Source organism: Pogoniulus pusillus, chromosome 19 (genome assembly GCF_015220805.1).
Source record: "Pogoniulus pusillus isolate bPogPus1 chromosome 19, bPogPus1.pri, whole genome shotgun sequence".
NCBI classification, from domain to species: domain Eukaryota; kingdom Metazoa; phylum Chordata; class Aves; order Piciformes; family Lybiidae; genus Pogoniulus; species Pogoniulus pusillus.
In genome coordinates, this window is record NC_087282.1 from 10,363,221 (window position 1) to 10,382,889 (window position 19,669).

General features: G+C 37.6%; 1 protein-coding gene across 1 annotated transcript in view; it reads right to left on the reverse strand.

Moving 5' to 3' along the window:
- The window catches only part of DIAPH2 (diaphanous related formin 2), a 249,982-nt gene that overhangs the window by 77,539 nt on the left and 152,774 nt on the right, over nucleotides 1-19,669 (reverse strand). The window contains exon 26 of the mRNA XM_064159197.1: nucleotides 6,503-6,638. Within this exon, the coding sequence (XP_064015267.1) occupies nucleotides 6,503-6,638 (136 nt within the window). The remainder of the gene's footprint in view (nucleotides 1-6,502; nucleotides 6,639-19,669) is intronic.

Consider the following 19,669-nt stretch of genomic DNA (forward strand, 5'->3'; position numbering starts at 1 on the left):
CCTTTTAGCATTCAAGAATTTTCTTTTAAAAACTACTTATAGTCGAGCATCTGCTCCAATCTATTTGGCAAGCAATCACTCCTGGAAAATCATTTTGAGGATATCTATATATCAACCTATTTATGCTGGTTTTGGCTGGGATAGAGTTGGTTTTTCTTCATAGTAGCTGGTATGGGGCCATGTTTTGGATTTGGGTTGACAAGTGCTTATAACAGGGATATTTTTATTATTGGTGAGCAGCCCTTACACACAGTCAAAGCCTTTTCTGCTTCTCATACCACCCCACCAGTGAGCAGGGTAGGGGTGCACAAGAACTTGATTGAAATGGGTCACAACTAGGACAGCTGACCCCAGCTGAGCCAAAGACTATTCCAGATCATATGATCTCATGTTCAGCATCTAAAGCTAGGAAAAGGCAGAGGGAGGACAGGGGACAGATGGGGATGGGGACAGGGAGACATTCAAACTTAGGTTTGAATTTTGTTTTCCCAAGTAACAGTTACAGGTGATAGAACCCAGATCTCCTGGGGATGGCTGAACTGCTGCCTGCCAATGGTAAGGTGGGGGGAGGGTAAATTCCTTGTTTTGCTTTGTTTATATGACTGGCTTTTGCTATAGCTATTCAACTGTCTTCACCTCATACTCTCACTTTTACCCTTCCCAACCTCTCCTCCATCCCACTCGGCTGGAGAGAGTAAGCAAGTGACTGTGTGGAGCTTAGATGATGGCTGGGCTTAAACAATGTCACTATTATTCTTTAATCTTGTAATGACTTCATTCAATTTATACTTAAATTATTTCAAGTTCTAAACAATGTTCACCAATTCATATCACAAAAAAAAAAGCCTTTGAACCAACATACCAAAACACAGATTTCAGTTTCAGAATCAGAAGTGATCAGTTAGGATCTTAAATGGATTTTGAGATGATAATTACAAAGTCAAATAGGTAAAGAACTGTCCCTGTAACACATAACAAAATATGCATCAGACAAAAAATTGCTTTATACAAATCCTGCTAGCTTTTAGAAGAAAACTCCTGGAGCGGATCTCTTCTTATTACAGAGTTTGCAAGAAAGAAAAGAAATTAAAAGTACACTTCACTTAGAGCAGCAACAACTGCATGCCCATGTGATAAAGAGTCAATTCTCTTTCATCTAATGGCTTGCAGAATTCTTGGCCAGCTCCTGACAATTCTATCAGCATCAACAGGAGTTGGAAAGTCACACATGTTATTTCAGGACTTTCCCACTAGGAATGTGTACACAGAAAAATGCCATGGCAAATGTCAAGCTGTAATTTGTCCTTGATTTTGCATCCGTTCTACACAGATTCCAAAGTGGTCCCAAAACCTACACTGTATTCCACTGTGATTAATTTCAAGTAGACCAGACTAGTATGGAATCTGGATAGAACACAAACATCAAAACCTATCAGAATTTAGAATGTGTAGCCCCAGATATTTCCAACAGGTAACAAAGCGTTGACACTGCTATGTCACAGGACTTACTTGGAATCTACTGATTAGTCCTACTGCAACCATAGAAAGCTTAAGTCAAAACAGTAACTATTACAGGATCTACTGCTACAAAAATAAATAAGATAGCAGAAACACCACAGTTTCAGAACAGTTTCATCTATTATCTAGAGCCCAGCCTCGACTACAAATCTGCTCACTAATGCAGTCATCTATTTTTTCCTTTTTATACTGCTACAGATCACCTATTCATTCTTTGAGTTTTCTGCAAAGTTTCCAGTTGGTAGTTTTCTCATTACTACAATATTTCATTATCTAAAGACATACTTTGTCCTTAGCCTTTCCTGGTTCTCTGAAAACCATCTTTCATGTGGTTGAACATTCTGTACTTTCAAGACAAATGTTACTACATTATGGCTCTCACCTTCTGGAATATGACACCAAATGATGTGTCTCAGTTTAAAATCTAAATTTCCAGGCCTCCTAAGTTACACTTACACCTTTATTGCACATCTGTCAATGCCTGAAAAACCCCAGCCACATTTCTATTTTCTGCTTTCTACAAGGATGTATATTCTACATACAAAACTACAAACACAGACTTTGCTTCAGCTGTGCATGATGCAATGCAATATGCTTAGAACTCTAAGTCTTCTACCAGGGGGTTGTAAAACTCACCAGTGATTTCAAGTTGAAAGCCTAATTATACAACTACCGAAGAATCAACGCCACAGCATTCAAGTTAATGTAATTACATCACTACATTTGACATCCTTTTGGTGTTACAGACTTTTCCTTTCAATAATACACTGCTTTATCACAGCCTTTTAAGTTACCTTTAAGTACGATGATTGTACTGGGGCACAAAAGAGTGCTCATATTTGTGGAAGTGTTATAAGCTGCCATTATCCAGTATTTCATATAGAAAATCACTCCTGAAGATCTGTTATGATATATATGGACAAGTGATCACTGTTCAATTTATTAAGGGAAGTTTACATTAAAGAATTGGGAGGAGAGGCACTTAACAAGCACAGAGCAGAAAGAGGCTCACTGACATGACGTTCTTTTCTACATAATTTAGGAAACTACTCTCTGGAAGACAGCCTCTTAATAGTTCTAAAAGAAACAAGGAATTACCAACACATAAAACAAATATTCCACTAAGAATTTAGTCACCGAACTTGTCCCACCTTTACCATGAAATAAAGTTCCAATAGTTCAACACACAACTCTCCTCTCAGCAATCTGATACCCAAGCAAGCCGTCATCAAGAAAGTGTTACTCAACCAACTACTTTATGTTGGAAATGTTTTTTAACACTGGAAGTCTACAAAAAGGACGTACACAATAGTTAAAGAGCTATTACATTGAGGTAAACAACATTACAGATACTTTCAAAAGTAACTGTAATGCCTGGCTTTTGAAATTAAAATACCTTCTCCATGGAAAGGGACACCTGAATTTGCACTGACAGCTATCCAAAGGTAACACTTCTTACTGTTCTAAGTAGTCCCTCAAAAATTTGCTTTTAAGAGAGAACCCCCTAGTTGTTCTTCCTTTTTTTCACCTGTGACTATCTAAACTTCACATTCCAGGGTCTACATATTCTTTCTCTCACAAATTCTCTCATCAAATCAGTATAGTTGAAAGGCACTATATGCCATATTCCCAAACACACACATTTTTTTCCATGGCAAAATTTTAACAGCTGAGATTGAAGTTGCAATGTCTAACTTCCTGCCCGTACACCTATTTGCATTTCTCTTGAGCTGCTTTTGACCTCTATTAATAACACTCACATTAATTTTGACATCCCCTCTTTGACATCAAACCTTACCCTGGTTGTACAGATATTCACATTTACGCATAATGTAAACCTCCATCTAGGTTTTTTTTATGTGACTATTGTATCTCAGGAAGAGTGCAGAATACTCAAACAGACCATGGACATCAATATGAAAGATAATGACTTCCCAAAGGAACTGTAACACTTGCCTCATTGGCATCCAGCACCGTAAACTAATAATCTGTAGAATGCAAATAAGGCCCAAGTTTTATCACTCCAGGTATCCCGTGCAATCGCTAGCCAAATAAATTCCAAGGATTAAGGCTGGAACATTTACAAAATAATATGTATCTCACAGTAAACATAGTACAGATTGATGTTTATGCTAAGGGGCACAGAAAGAAGACATAACAATGAGGAGAGTACACAATCATTAGAGAACTGTTGCAGAAGTAACCCTCTTGAATTGTATTCTGCAACAATCGATGTAAGGGTAACAACGGTTCAAGGAAACAATGGAATTATGGATGATACTGGTGCACACCAGCTTGAATAAAAAGCATATGAATTATTATGTAAGAGTACTTGAAAAGGGAAAGTAGGAATATCCATCTACCTTCACAGACCTTCATTTCCATTATCTTCATCTGCTTTACGTGAGAATGTTAAAATGTCTTCAAAACAATTAATTCAATACTAATTGGAACTGAGGAAGATCATTCTATCTTTTATCCTAAGTTGGTAGTTAAAAGGTGATTTTAATTGCCATAGTAATCAGATATAATGAACAGCAAAACTGTTTCTGATTAAATAACATTTGCATGAGAACTGCTGTTGTATGCTTTTCAGCTCCTAAAAAGCTATCTTCAGTTCTTTCTTCCTTTCTCTTGTTTCTTGTACACAGAAACAATGCTGCAAGAATTTTGCAGGCTTTAAGTCAGATGGAAGTCGTGGAAGACTATGTATAAATGCCCAATGGCCCAGTCTACTGCAGCCCACAGAAAATAGGAAACCCTCTGAAAAACAGCTATAAAGAAGGTTCTCTTTCTATAGAACTAGTGAATGCTGAAGAGCTGGGATTTCAGTTTACACATACGACATTTATCTGGGTACACAAAGCACTAAACTAACTTGCTCTTCAAAATACTGGCAACTGTGAGGTTAATCATAAGTAGGTATTGCATAGAACAGTTCTTAATTCTGGCCACATTGCAGTTTCCTGCCCTCCAAGTTACACCAAGAAACAAACTGTAATATTTAATGGACTCTAATCTGCATTCTCCTGTGGTCACCGTAACTGCAGGAACAAGTAACAGCAAAAAAACTTACTACAGAACTACACACCGAAAGGCTGGAAAACGACAGAACCCTATTGCTCTGACCTGAGCAGCTATAGCAATGTGATGAAATTTTATTCCTGAAGACATAGCTAAAGAAATAACTGATAGTTAGGTTAAAACATCCTTTGTTTGAAAATCACCTTGTCAAAATGACAGCTTGAGAGGACATCTGCCTCCTTCCTCTAAGTTTTCTGTGTCACATTCACTTAAACTAATTTACAAACTACTTATATAAGCAGCAGTGAACATACAGAAGTAGATCACATAATCAACCAGGTTGGAAAAGACCTTTGAGATCATTGAGTCCAACCTATCACCTAACACCTTCTCTATCAAGAAAAAAAATAATTACTTGACAAAATCAGTTAATTGACTATCAGTGCTGTGGGACCCAGTGGGAATGGAGCTATCCTCCTGCCTCATACTTCAGCAATAGAGCTGAAATATGTGAAATTAATTTTTCACTATATTTTTTAAATTGGACAAAATATTTTGGAAGTATTAAAATAACTTAGTGCCAATGGTTTGAAACATGAGTTACTTAAACTGCAGTTTTGGTGCACTTGGTCACATGCAGCTATATATTTGCAGTTCCAGTTTAAAAAAAATGAAAAATTAAACATTAGCTGTAGCTGTTGATAAGAAAAGTCTTTTATGATGAGCAGCAAAAGCATCTGAGTGGCATCTATGTTACTGCTAAGAATGGTCTATTCCTCACATCCGCTTAAAAAGCTATTGGACTGAGCTGAAACTCAGCTGTTAGCTACAGCCCTTGAACACAGACTAATTCCTTAACAAGAGTACTCAATGAGCTTTCTCATACTTTTCAACAGCTAACGAAACATGGTAGGTCACATTAAGTGGTAGTTTAAATGATGATGAGACACTCTTACCCCATTCACAAAAAAGTGCCAGCCCATATTACAAAAGACTTTTTTGGCATATGACAAACATTAAAGAAAGATTACTCAAATGCTAAAAGAATGGATTACAGAAGTCTCATTAGACATCTCCATAAGCTTAACTTGACACCAACACCATCCTTACAGAAAGTTAAATCATCATCATCACATCTTCCATAAAGTTCTTGAGAACCCACAAACAAACTGCATTTTTCCTTAAGAATGTACCTGTTAAGTTTGCTCAGTGAATTAAAAGGACAAATGTTTTACAGCTGGAGCTGATAAGCAAATTAGTATAAACTGAATAAAACACTGCAGCCTCAAGTAATTGGTTTCAGAATGCAACGTGCAGTTTTTACACTTGCATTTGCCTTCTGAAGTCAGAGGTAAAGGATGAAGTCTACATTTTACACCCTTCTGGAAACTTCACAGCATCACTCTGAGGACCACCTGATCCCTCCTGCTCTCTTACTTTCCTCTCTTAGAAAATATTCTCATGTCTGACAAGCTTAACATTTCAGCATGACAAAATGCAGTGTGTCACTCTGTACTTAGGCTCCAAGCCCAACCATATTTTCCAGCTCCTAATAGGACTGTTGGGAGAGCATCGCCTATAACATGGAGCCTCTAAGCCCCAAAAGAAAGACATTAACTGCCACACTGCCTAGATTATAGAGATGTTTGCAGAAGCAAGTAAGGTACCTCTTGAAGGAAATCCATATTAAGAAAAAAAAAATTAAAAATCAATTAAGTGCTGCAAATGAAAGCAAGCCAATAACTCACAACCAAACACCTTGAAAGGAACATTATACATGAAATGGTAGATATAGAATTATGCGATCAGGTAGGCTAAAAACCTCCTGAACTTTCACTAAAAAAATTAAGATTTCTTTCCAGCTTTCAAAACAGACAGCAAGTATTTTTCATATTGATCAGGAATAGCCTACAGTTTGCTAACCTTTTAGCAAATCTCTCAACTAAAAATGATGCCCTACCTTTGTTCATATCAATCAGCTGCTGCTTCTTCTTCTGTCTCTCCAGTTTCTCTCGTTCAGCCTTCTCTTTTGCCAATTTGGCTCTCTTCGTTTTCTCCTCCAATTCTCTCCTTTTGTTGTTTTCTTTTAACGCATCCTGCATTGGATAAAATGAACAGAGTTGTCTGCAATACTGAGGGGAAACTTGGAAGAGTAACCAAAAAATAACCTTTTTTGCACAGATGCTGCATTTACATCCAATGAGGGGAAGAAAAAAACTCAGGGACTAGCAGCCAGTACTATGAGCATCTTAACAAAATACCTTAGCAGGAACACAACTTACCATACCATTTGTACATATTAATATTACCAGATACTTAACAGAATGAAAATAGTTTTGCATTTATGATAAATGAACAATTTCCCATGTTTTCAGCAGTAAATGTTTGTTGGTTTGTTGTTCGTTTTTTTCCTATAAAGACTGTTAAGTCTAGCTTCAATATGCATCTTGCTGTTAGGAGGGAAGAGTGGAGACTAGCACAACTTCCAAATATAATGTGCCTAAATTACAAGCAATTGAAACTTGGTTACTAAAATTTCAGCTACTGTTCTTTAAGTATTGTTGTTGAAACACCTGAAACAAATATCACTTAAATACACCACAAAAATAAAATCAGAAAGAAAAGAGTTGAATTGATAGATTAAGACTCTAAACCTCAAATCTTTGAGTCACCACATGACACAAAGTACCAAGATGAAAAGTACAAATCTAAGAGATCATCTCTGAATTTTTAAACAAACAAACACAACAACCACTACTAAATAAACAAAACAACCAGCCTCTATCCCATGATCTTGCCCCCATCTGGTCTAAAAGATATCCTCTTGTTTCAGACATTAATCTTGATTTCTGGCTGTGGAGTGACCTTGGCTAGCTGCTACTCATCCACTCAGCAACTCTCACCCTCTTCAATAGGACAAGGAGAGAACAAGATAAAAAGTTCATGGCTTGAGATGATGACAGGGAGTTGGCTCAGCATTCCTACCAGAGGCAAAATGCTCACACAAAATTAACCTAATGTGTATGGTGGAAATAAAGATTAAAAAAAACACACCTCTCCCTCACTCCTCCTCCTCAGGCTCAACTTTCCATTTCCAGCTCTTCTATGATCCTACACATGCATCAAGCACTGCAGTAGTGATGAGGGGAATGGAGAATTGCAGTCAGTCCATAACAGCAGAAGAATGCCCCTTAGTCCATACACTTTCATAGACTCCAGCATGGGACCTCCCTGCAGCTGCATTCCTTCAGGATAAACCTGCTCCACAGGCTGCACGGGAGTCACTGCCCCAGCGACCGGCAACATCTCCTCTCCTCCTCTGGCCCTGTTGCTCACACTTTTCCTCCCCTCACTCCTCACTACATTGTCTACTTTCTTAGACAGGTTTTTACACAGCTGTGCCCAGAATAGGGCAGCACAGCCACCTCTTAGAGAGAAAGCCATGCAGATCCAATCACAGCCTTACACTTCCTCATCCCTTCATAAATACCTTTGTAACTCATTTATATTGCTTGCTCAAAAAAAAAACAAAACAAACCCACAAACTTAAATTCCCTTAAGCTGTTTCCCAAGGTCCTAAATTTCTCTTTAGTTTTGCCTTCCCTAAGATTCATTTATCATGAAGAAATTCACTAAAATTCATCAAGATGGAATTTCACCTATCATCTGAGACAGACATGATAAATGATAGGGATAATTTCCTTATTTATATTTGCAACAGCTACAAATGTATTGCTCCTTTTCCTCTCCAACTCCCAGTACACTAACATCCCCTAACTAATAGGACTGCAGATGTGGACTTCAGGTGATTTTGGGACTCCCCATACAGTATATCCCACGAGTAGGAATAGCAGTAAAGAAGACACTAGTTCCAACAACATCCAGAACTAACATGGCATGTGCTCACAAACAGTGTTTCAGCTTAAAAGACTGAACAGTCAATATTTACTAAGCACAGGACACGGAAGAAATGGGTTTTGGGTCAATTTTTAAGTTGCTACACAATTTAATCTTATCTTAAATATTGGAAAATCTATTTTCACAAATACATCTTTGTGGATGGCTTTGTAAACATCCAAGAAAATGTATTAGTTATTACTCTACAAGTAAAATCTCTTTAAGAAATTTGGGGCAGACTCATGTTACACAGTTCTATATATACTTCAGAAATGACATTTCAAAATGTAAGTGAAGATGACTGTTCACCTTACTGTGTACATGCCAGGAAGAGGCTACACAACAATTATCAAAGCCAGACGAAAATCTTATCTAAAGTAACTTGAAGTGCTGAGACTTACATAAATTTTAACAGTGTTTGGTAATCCAAGACTACTCATACAAAATATTCACTCAAACAAGGGATAGAATGTTTGGGCATGCAGATGCCATTTAAGAGTTTAGTCAAATAAAATACATATATAGTTTCTTCTATTAGCTGATAGAGTTCTGCAGAGGTGCTAGATATCACAGTTAGCAGCAATGTTAACTTGTGGCCGCACTTGAAAATTGGACCAAGAACTGCATTTGCTGTACCATCCCATAACAGATTGCAGTGAGAAACACCTTTTCTTTCAGAAAACAGAATTGAGAATTAAAGGAGAAAATCAATGTTTTATCCTTTTTGCTTTTGGACAGTTCTGTCTCTGCACATTCAATCACACTTGACAGAGATTTCATTTTACTGCAACTTTGCAGGCTATAATGAAAGTAAATGCCCACAATCTTAAGAGAAAAAGAAATAAGAAATGTCATGGCTGAACTAGTGGCCCACTAGCCACTGACAAACTATGATTAGATCATAGATTCTGTCACATCTTCTAACAGGAACATTACAGTAGGCTGAAGTAAGCAAGTTCTACACTTATTGTATCTGCAAATTCACTTTGAGATTGACACTACGAACTCTAGCTAAAGAGGGATTATTAGGAAATAGAGACTGCAGTTCACAAAATGTGCTGGCTAGAAATGATAATTCAAACAAAAATCAATCAAAATAAAGGCTCTTCTTCAGAAGAAAATTAAGGTAATGAAATACTAAAAATTACATGAGAATGCCTGCCCTCACCTAGCTACACCCATCCCTTCACATACACACATAGCAACATCCAAAACCATCTAAATCCCACCATTCCAAGACATGCAGCACGGGAAGCACAAAGCATTATGATGAGCCTCTCCCTTACTCTGTTAAAATAGGTATTTCCTAGTACGTTTTTTTATTTTGTAAATGCTTGAGAGCATCTTCACAGACAGCTTCTTTCCAGAGAACACATCAAGAAAGTCAGGGAGAAGTAAAAATTCACTAAGCTGATCTGAAATCCCAGAATTTTTTCCAAACATCTTGTGGCTACAACAGGTGCAGCTTGCAGCAACAGGACAACAAGCCACTTTCTGCAGTGATCAAACTGGGAACTGTGCAAAGGAGGAGAGAGAAACCTCATCAGGGCATCACACCACCACATTTCTGGGGCTTTTGGATAGACCTACTCTTCAGTGACATTTTTTCTGTGTAGATTTGTAGAGTAAATAACCCAGTAAGTCAGAGATCAGTTTAAATACTGACAAAGAGAAAAATATCTGTCTGTTTACTCTTGTTTTTAAAAGAGAGATGAAAAAAAATCACCACTTCCATAAGTGCAACATAGCTCAAAAGCGACAAAATATAAACTAGCGTTCACAGGCTTACACTATGCAGCTATATTTACTCCCTACTTAATGACAAAACCAAACTAATATAACAGCTCCAAATCAATCAAATGTCACAAAGCAAGCATCAAGCCAGCTATAAATAAAAGCCTTCACAAAAACTTGGGGAAATGTTTTGAAAAGTATTCATTTAGACATTGTTTTCTGAAAACACATAAATTAATGCAGAAACTCAAATCATTTTCATGTGACTCTCAACAGACAGAAATATTTTAATGCATACGATCCCTGTTGATGACAAGCTGTATTTCTGGGTAGTGCATAACAGCTTGTAGTTCTGCTAATTTGCCTGCAAATTAAAAGTTAGAGAAAGTTTGAGGGTTTGGGGGTTTGTTAGTGGGTTTTCGTTTGGGTTTGTTTTCTTGTTGTTAAATAAAAACAAAACCAAATCATTGTGTCTCCTAGCAGAGAAATAGATTCAGCAAGAAACATTATCTCTTTCTACAGGAGCTAGTTGAAGGGGCACATAGCTTGATGTTCTCCCTCGTGTTTATTAGGATTCACTGAAGTAAGGCTCTTGTACTCAAGACTGCCAGTTTATAGCTTGGCTTCCTTAAGCAGCAAATAAAAAATTCATGCATCTCTTGCATTCTGCGCGTATCTCGGATTTTGACAGACAAACAGATACTCACACATCAACATAGTTGTAAATAGGCTCTCAAAGGTAAATTATTAAAAACAAGAAGAAAGCAAGCAAACTGCAATGCACAAATCTCCTTGGGTATTCAAGATGCAGTTGGCTACGAAGCGGTCATGCACCAATAATGATGGCTGCCTGTGATCCCTCAGGCCTTCCCTAAATTTGCCTTGCAGGTGCAAAACATGTGAACTGAGGTTCCAGGGAAGGGGCAGTAAGAAAACAAAAACACAATAACAAAAAAAAAATCATAAAGGAATAACAACAAACCCCTCTTTTTCAGTCATAACTCATTAGGAACACTGAACTGAGATTAACTGGAAGTTAATCTACAGAACTAGAGTGCAAAGACAGCAATTAAGCAGTTCACATGTAAAGAAAGAACTTTCCTAAGTATTCCTTGGAGGATAACATATTCAAATATATTGTTATCCTTATGAAAATAATGGAAAAAAAGAGATGCAATGAGCCAGTATTAAACAGCAGCAGGCAAACTGAATTTCCTGCTGGGTGGTCATAAAACAGCAGACAAGATAATGTTTGAGATGCTGCCCTGTGGCTCATGCATCAAGGCCATCACACATGACATGAAGTGTCTTTGGCATGCCATTACAGATTAAGATGTTTGGCAAGTGTAGCTGCTGTTGTGTAGTCAGGTAGGGAGAAGGATTTGGCTGCTGACTTATCAGCTGTGTTGAAAAAAAGGAAGAAAAAAAAAAAACAGAACTGTCCATCAGTGTAATGCAGAAGAGGTTTTCAGTGTTTACTGAAACAACTTTAAGGCTACCAATGAATGCCTTAATTACCAAACAGTATGTATGATTAGTTACTAACCAGCCTTACGGGGCCAGATTTGAGACTATTCTAATGGCTCCTTTAAATTGACATTTGGCTACCAGAATAAAGATGCATATCTTATTCAGGTTACTTCTGAAACAGACAGAGGTAAAATACACACACACAAATTGGTATTATTGCCATTAAAAAATACTATTAAAAACACCCACCACAGCAAAATAAAACAACTGTTTTAGGTACAACTCAAGAAGAGGAACTGAGGCCCACAGCCCATGAACTTTTGTTCTAAAGTTTCAAAGCTTTCTGGCTAGAAATTCTCAAAAGAACCCCCTAGTAGATAGAGGCTGTAAGAATTACAAACACCACAGTGTATACTGGTACAAAGTACCGAAATAATGGAATAAAACTGCTTGGGTTTGAGAGATTTTGAATCTTCTTTCAAGACAGGGCTGACGGACTACAAGACAGAAGTCTTCTGGAGGTTGTGTGGCATTTACACTCCAAAGAAATGACAGATGTGAAAAAACTCGATGCTGAAGGGATACACCTATTCATCTGCAATTTTTTTCCTGAGGTTTCTTACACCTTCCACTTCATGATTCATATTATATTTTGACAGCATAATCCAATTCTATTAGCTTGCTTTGGATTTTCCTAAACGTGATAAGCAAGCAAACACAAGCTTAAGGAAGTGAATGAGCTATAATTTACTACAACATCAGCAAACTAATTGAAGATGCAATAATGCAGTGATCAATCTGAAATCACAATTAAGACAAACATGGATTCAAATTATCAAATTACCTTAATATGATATGTGAACAAACAGAATGATGAGGCTAAGACTACATGAAACGCCCTCGCAGACATTCGAGGGAGTAGTCAGATTGTTCTAACCCATTGCAGCCTTTAAGAAATACACCAGGTACAGATGCAAGCATCTGTGGCCTGTAGGCATCTTCTACAGAAAGGTCTCTTTTAGACTTAGAATCTTGCCGAAGAGAGCCACCCAGAGCAGGTAATAAAGCCTACTGGTTTACAACAGGTTTTTAACAGCTGGGCTAGATTTACAACCTAAATATTGCAATAGTCAAAACCCCAAACCATGTTGGTTTCCAGAGTGCCATGAGAATTCAAAATCCTCATTTAAATTATTATAAACTCCCAAGATAATGCCTTGGAATAATGATATTATTCAGTTGGACTTGCTGCCATTAGCACTGAAAGAAAAGTCTGTTTAAAACTACTGAATAGAAAACTCTTAGAAGTTTTTAGTTCTCTTTTCAAGATTAGGAAACTTCATAGTTTCCTCTAAACCACATTTTCCCACATTTCTCATAAAATATTACTTCATCAAAGGCCTTAGTACCATAAAATAAATACTGACTCCATCTTTGCTGCATGCCATTTCTCCACTTGCCTACCTTGAACTGCTCAGAAATGCAGCGTACTTCAGTTTCATTTCTTTATCAGCTCCTTTTACATCTTTTGGATGTGCCATCCTATATCATCAACAGAGTAGCTACTTACCTAGCAGCTTGTTAATAAAGTTGATGAGTTACCGCTCTTACCTGAAGCTTTTTGCTTCAGACTCTACTACTTAGAAACTTTTCTAGCCGACATCTAATTCCTGATTTGTTCAATATTATGATTTTAAAATATGTACCCTCAGCACTAGTTGGATGTATACACTCAGATGAGAATTGAGAGAGCTTACAAAAGGGTCTTAGTATGGGTTTTAGGGGCAGCAGGGAGGAAAGCCTTGCAATATACCGCTTGTTAATAAGGAGAATGTTTCACTTTCGATACTACCTCTTGGGAAATTTCACTGAAGAAAATACTTCTTCCTCATTATTCTTTGTTTTTTTTCATACCTTGCTGCCAGCTAAGAACTGTTATCTTTCAGGGTACATTAAAGAATTGCTACTTTTCGGGCAGAAGGGAAAAACTGTATTCCCAGACAAATAACCAGGGAGAACAATGAATAAATAGAACCTTTCTTTTAAACCACTCCTGAATTACCAACTCAATTTATGGGTTTGAAAGCTGGGAATTTAGCTTGACTACATATTGCATTTCCTAGTAAATCACATGTTTATTATGCATTAAATTATGTACGGTATATTCATTGATTTATAGTATTGTAGCCAATGACCTGCCCTAATTCAAGGGACATTTCAAAGACATGAGAGGAAAAATAAACAATAAACCCCCACCCACAACACATTCCTGATTTATGGAGTCTGAAAACTACTTTGAAGTAAGTCACAACCAAACAAATATTATAAAGAAGAAAAGGTTTTACAGGTACATTTATACTCAAGATGCTGAATCCACTGTGGTGAAAGTTTTTTCTTATGAAGACAGCCTAATAAATGTTTTGTTGTCTGTCTAGTACAGGGTATCAATCTTAAGAAAACCTTGTAAGACCTGGGTAGTAGTCATCTAATAAAAAGTGTTTAGTTTACTGATCATTTCATATGTCTTACCATTTTGGGGAGATTTTCACTTTCTGGATCTTGTACCACAGGGTTATTGTAAAAGATCTCAGCCATATATTATAATAATCATCAATCAACAGTCAGTGCTGATACAAAAGAGGAGGTTTTTCCACAGGTCCTTTACAAGAACTCATCTCTCATACTGCCAGTTGTTGAGCTTCTCAGATCTGTTTAAACATTTACTTACAGTAGAACACAACTCTTCCACTAAGCACACGTATAGCATAAAGACTTAATTTCTTATTCAAAGAGCTGCATTTACTCAAATGTGAAGAAAGCAGTCACCACTGACAAAACTATCTACCAAATACTAACACAAAACAACAACAAATATTATTCATTTCAACGAAAGGAAAACTTTGTCTGCATTTCCTGACAACTGTGCCCATCACCGCTTCAATCTGTACACAACTATTCTTATAGGTATTATTACAACACTGGCTTTTTAGACTCGGAATTCAGCTTTCTATCTGCATTCAAGGGAGAGCTTATAGAGCAAACATGTGAAACACCTAAGAAGTGTGTAAGAAAAAAGAATATTCCCTGTCTAAGGCTGAAGCGCACATTCCATAGAGACTCCACAAAGCACTCAATCTGATAAACAGGAGGTTTATGTCCACTTTCAAATGTAGGCATGACAGATTCGGTGGATATTTTTAAACACTCCAGCACCAACAGGCACAAACATTCAGAAAGTGACAGATGAAAAATATTTCAAATCATTTGATATAAGCTCTGTGAGACAGCACATTAAAGTGAAAAACCCAAACAGAAAAGAACAAACTGGCATCTTGCTTCAAGCAATTGATTAATCATTATTTGATAAGAGTCTGAAACTGTACCAAATCAGAAAGTATCAGGTTGCAGTTATCCTCAAGGACAACAGAAATTTGTGTTTACCTTGAATAGGGAAAAAAAGAATTAAATCAGTATTAAAAAAAAACAAAGTTATGCTTCTGTCTCAAAATAGTCCTACATATAGAAAGTATATTACTATTCAGTGGATTAAAGGATGTCAGGGGTTGGAAGGGACACAATGAGATCATCAAGTCCAACCTCCCTGCCATATCTGCTATTTTAATTGCAAAACCAGGAAAAAACAAAATCCCACACCAACAAACAAGTCCTGATATCCACTTTTGATTCAATTTCACTGTAATTGTCACCTCCCAAAGAAGAATAAATACTTCTTTTTTTTTCCCCCTCCAGGCTTGATTTTGAATCATGTTCCATTTGCAAAGGAGTCATGCTGAAGTGCTTAAAGTATTCCTTGTGATATGACTTGAATACAATGTGGTTATCAAGACATACTTGAGCACAAAATCAAAGTAGTAAACAGGCAGAGGTGATACAAGTACCAGGAAAAACTCTAGTTAAAAGCTCACTGCAAATATTTAAATAATCTGCCTATTCTAAAGACCAAAAAAACAAACAAGCAAACATCAAAATCCACACACCCCCCCCCCAAGGAAAACACTAAGCAAAAAGCCATACAGCCATGAGGGACAAGATTGCTAACTGTGAGAGGTAGAAGGGTAAAGTGATGATTAGACCACTGCCTTAGGTCTAATTATGTTTTCTGCAAAACCAGTTAGAGAAGCCTGGGGATAAAGTGGAAATAGATGTAGAACAGTAAACAAATTCTGTTTCTTCTATCTGCTCCTATAGATTGAATCATTATATTGCAGCTCAGTAAACCTAAAGGGCTCACAAACAATATTTGGTTGCGTGATTGGCCAGAAGTGCTGTAAATTTATTTGGTTATTTGTAATCATATGACAGGCAGTGTTAATGCATCACTTACTGACTTCTCCACTACCTAGTGCTTTCTTCTCCTCCCAACACAGAGAACAACCAAAAAAAATCCTTGCTGTTTCTTACATCAACCTAGACAGATGTTGATGAAAACTAAATACAAAAGATTAAGAAGTTTACCATTCTGTACCAAATTATCAGTTTAAGAGGGACAGAGATCTGCTGGAAAGGGTCCAGTGGAGGGCTACGAGGATGATTAGGGGACTGGAGGGCATGGCTTATGGAGAGAGGCTGAGGGACCTGGGGCTTCATAGTCTGGAGAAAAGAAGACTTAGAGGGGATTTGATAAATGTTTTTAAGTATCTGAAGGCTGCTAGGAGTGGGGGACAGACTCTGCTCGCTGCTCCCTGGGATAGGACGAGGAGCAATGGGTGCCAGCAAAAGAGGTTCTGCCTCAACACAAGGGGGAACTTCTTTACTGTCAGGGTCCCAGAGCACTGGCACAGGCTCCCCAGGGAAGCCATGGAGTCTCCTTCTATGGAGACTTTCAAGGCCTGTCTGGATGTGTTCCTCTGTGATCTGTGTCAGATAGTATTGTCCTGCTCTGGCAGGGAGGTTGGACTCGATCTCTTTGGGTCCCTTCCAATCTCTAACATCCTATGGTCCTGTGATCTGGAGAGTTTCAAAACATAAATCAAACCAACCAACAAAATGTCTGTAAACAAGCCAATTCCTGGAGTAACTGCCTACTGGTGAGAAAAGCAGAGAGCGTTCCAACACAATCTCTATGCCTCACAGAGACACTAAGAAGTCAGTTACTGCAGCAGTAACAATTTCTGTTCCTCCTGTTGTTTAGGGATAACAGAATAACTTATTTATGTGGAAAATTCTCTCGGAAAATAACTTTAAGAAAAACTACTGGACCCAAAGGAATATGACTGCATTGCTGATACTTTTTGATCAGAAAAATGAAGGATGAAAAAGCAACATTGACTGTTCCAGAAATACATTTTTCTCAGATACTCTGCATCTTGTCATGCAGCCTAACAACTTCTGAATGCTAAAACCACATGGAGGAGCATTTGTAGTTTCTGTCCAACCTGCAAAAGGCAAGCAATTAGAAAGATGATGTATCCAATTATTTTTAATTTGAAGTAATAAAAGAGGCATTATTTCCCATTCGATATGCTGCTTCCTGTAATGATCATCATTCCACCTTTATCAAATACACTAGTTGAATTGCACGATTCTACAACATAAAATATTCTTCTTGTTAGCTGCAGATGAAAGACAGACAAAATCCTCCTCACGGAAAACCTACTCAGTATCTCACTTCTACACAGTACAATCATATGTAGCATCACAGGTTAAGTATAGGGAAATAAAAGTAATAGCTATTGTACAAAGATAACAGAAGACAAGTGAAGATTTTCTGAGGAGCTACGTTGAATTTTAAGTGCTCACAAAAGCAAATTATCTTGACCTACAGCTACATGCTGTAGTTTCAGCTAAAACAGTGTGTATATTAAGCATTCCTTGTTCACAACTGGCCTTCAAGGGAAACCTTCCCAAAGGACAAGAACCACCCATCCTGAGGGCACAGGGCAAGGGCCAGCTTGGCTGCACAGGGTACTTCTGAGGGAGCTCCAACATGAAACAGAAACACAGTAGACTGGAAGTATGGCTACAGTACGCAGAAGGAATACTGCCCAGAGAGGAAAGTAACTAAGAAAGTCAAACCTCAGACAGAGATAAAACCAGCAGGCAAAGCACAAAGAGAAAGGCTTTTACAGCTGCAAGGACAGACAAAGATGAAGGAAAATGTAGGTGTGTAGCTAAATGGAGCATGGAACATAACATCAAACAACAGGTTGATGTACTCTGGGCTGCCATCACCTCAAACTTTGCCATCACTCTTTCAGGAACAGTTCAGGCAACACAATGGTGGCATTGTAAGGCCTCTAAGTTCATCAAAAGGTGTGAGACCCACAGGCCACTTCCAGTGCCAGCAAAAGGCAAATAGGGCTCACTTTCAAAAGACTGAGGGAAAGATTGGTGAACTACTAACTCGTCACCCATTGCTTCTGTTTCCAGGAAGATCACAGAGTAATTCCTTCTGAAGGCTGTTTCCAGTTACATAAAGAACAAGAAGGTGACTGAAAAGAGCCACATGAAATTTACCAAGGGTAAATTGTGCCTAACCAACCTGACTGCCTTCCCTAAGGAGATAACTGGCTCTGTGGATGAGCAGAAGGCAACACATGTACATCCCAGCTTTAGTACAACCTAACTGCTTCCCACAGCCATGGCATGTTCATTCACAGAGATACTCAAAACTCATTTGGACAAGGTCTCATGCAGCTTAACCTAATTTCCACAGAAGACCTGATTTAAGCAGGATGTCAAACTCTATGACCCACCTAGCATCCCACTCCAATCTAAATTACCTTACAAGTCTGTGCTTTGTATATTTCTCATAAATGCTCACACCAAATATATTAGCAAGAAAAACAGTTCAGAAGAACTTCTGAACTTTTAAGTTAAAGCTGCTGGTAGCAGAAGAAAGGAGCTTTATCAACAGATAGCCATTAGGAATAACAGGTTAATGACAAATAGAATGAAACAAGACATAAATATTTCAAAATTGCTGGAATTACACTTCAGTCATTTACCAAAACACACACAAAAAGTTAATGGGACCACTTAGCAAAAAATAAATTACTGTACTGTGAACTTTTAACACTTGCCCTAGGCCTTCCTCAAGCATTAAGAAAAAAAAAAAAAATCCCAAAGTAAGAATTTTCATGCCACTGAAGCCTACAAGATTCTACTCCAGTGGATAAAACAAGTCAAGAAATCCTCAAGAGACCTAATTACAATTACTCCTCCTACCACTGTACATATCTGAAAAAGTGCAAAAGATGGCAAGACAAATTGTCTTCTTAAGGTACAGAAGCCTCAGATTCTATATTTTTACATTGAAGCATTACTGTTTAAACAATATCATACATAAGGTCTGCTTCTTTATTTAATAACTTAGGGGAAGAGGCCTAAATGTTAAAAGGACAGATAAAAAATTGAAAGACTATAACATCAGATGGATATAGTTCACCATTTAGACCAACACACAGCATTAGAACAATATTCTAGCAAATTATTTTGTGCACTGTCTAAAATAATAAACCAAGAAATTAGCCCCCTTTGCCTAAGAAAGACTATTTGTGGTAAGTCTTTTCCATCTGGAATGCAAGTTTAATATAGCAAACCAGAATACACAAACTGACAGTTCTGTTTTGATGAATTGGATTAATTTACAGAGCCATGGTCTTTGGGATAATTTTCCACCCTAGAAAAGTATTTTATTGCTGTTTGTTTTGATTAGGTAGAACATAACTATCACACAAATATCCTAAGAACTGAACAGGTTTGTAAGAACTCCAAAGCCAGGAAGGCCCCCAGCCCCCAAAACACCTGGTGGATTGTGACCTTCGCTAGGAGAAGTAACAGAAGTTGGCATCTATAATGACTTCCCCTTAACAGAGAAGACACTTGATGTTAATCAAGTAATAAGACAATTCTATCTTGAAGCACATTGATTTGCTGAGTACACTCAAATTTGCACCTCAAGATGAACAGTTTTGATGAGATACTATCAGAACATGACAACTTCACACCATGGACTACAAGAACATAAACACTGGGTTATTGTTATCCACAGCAACAAGGAAAT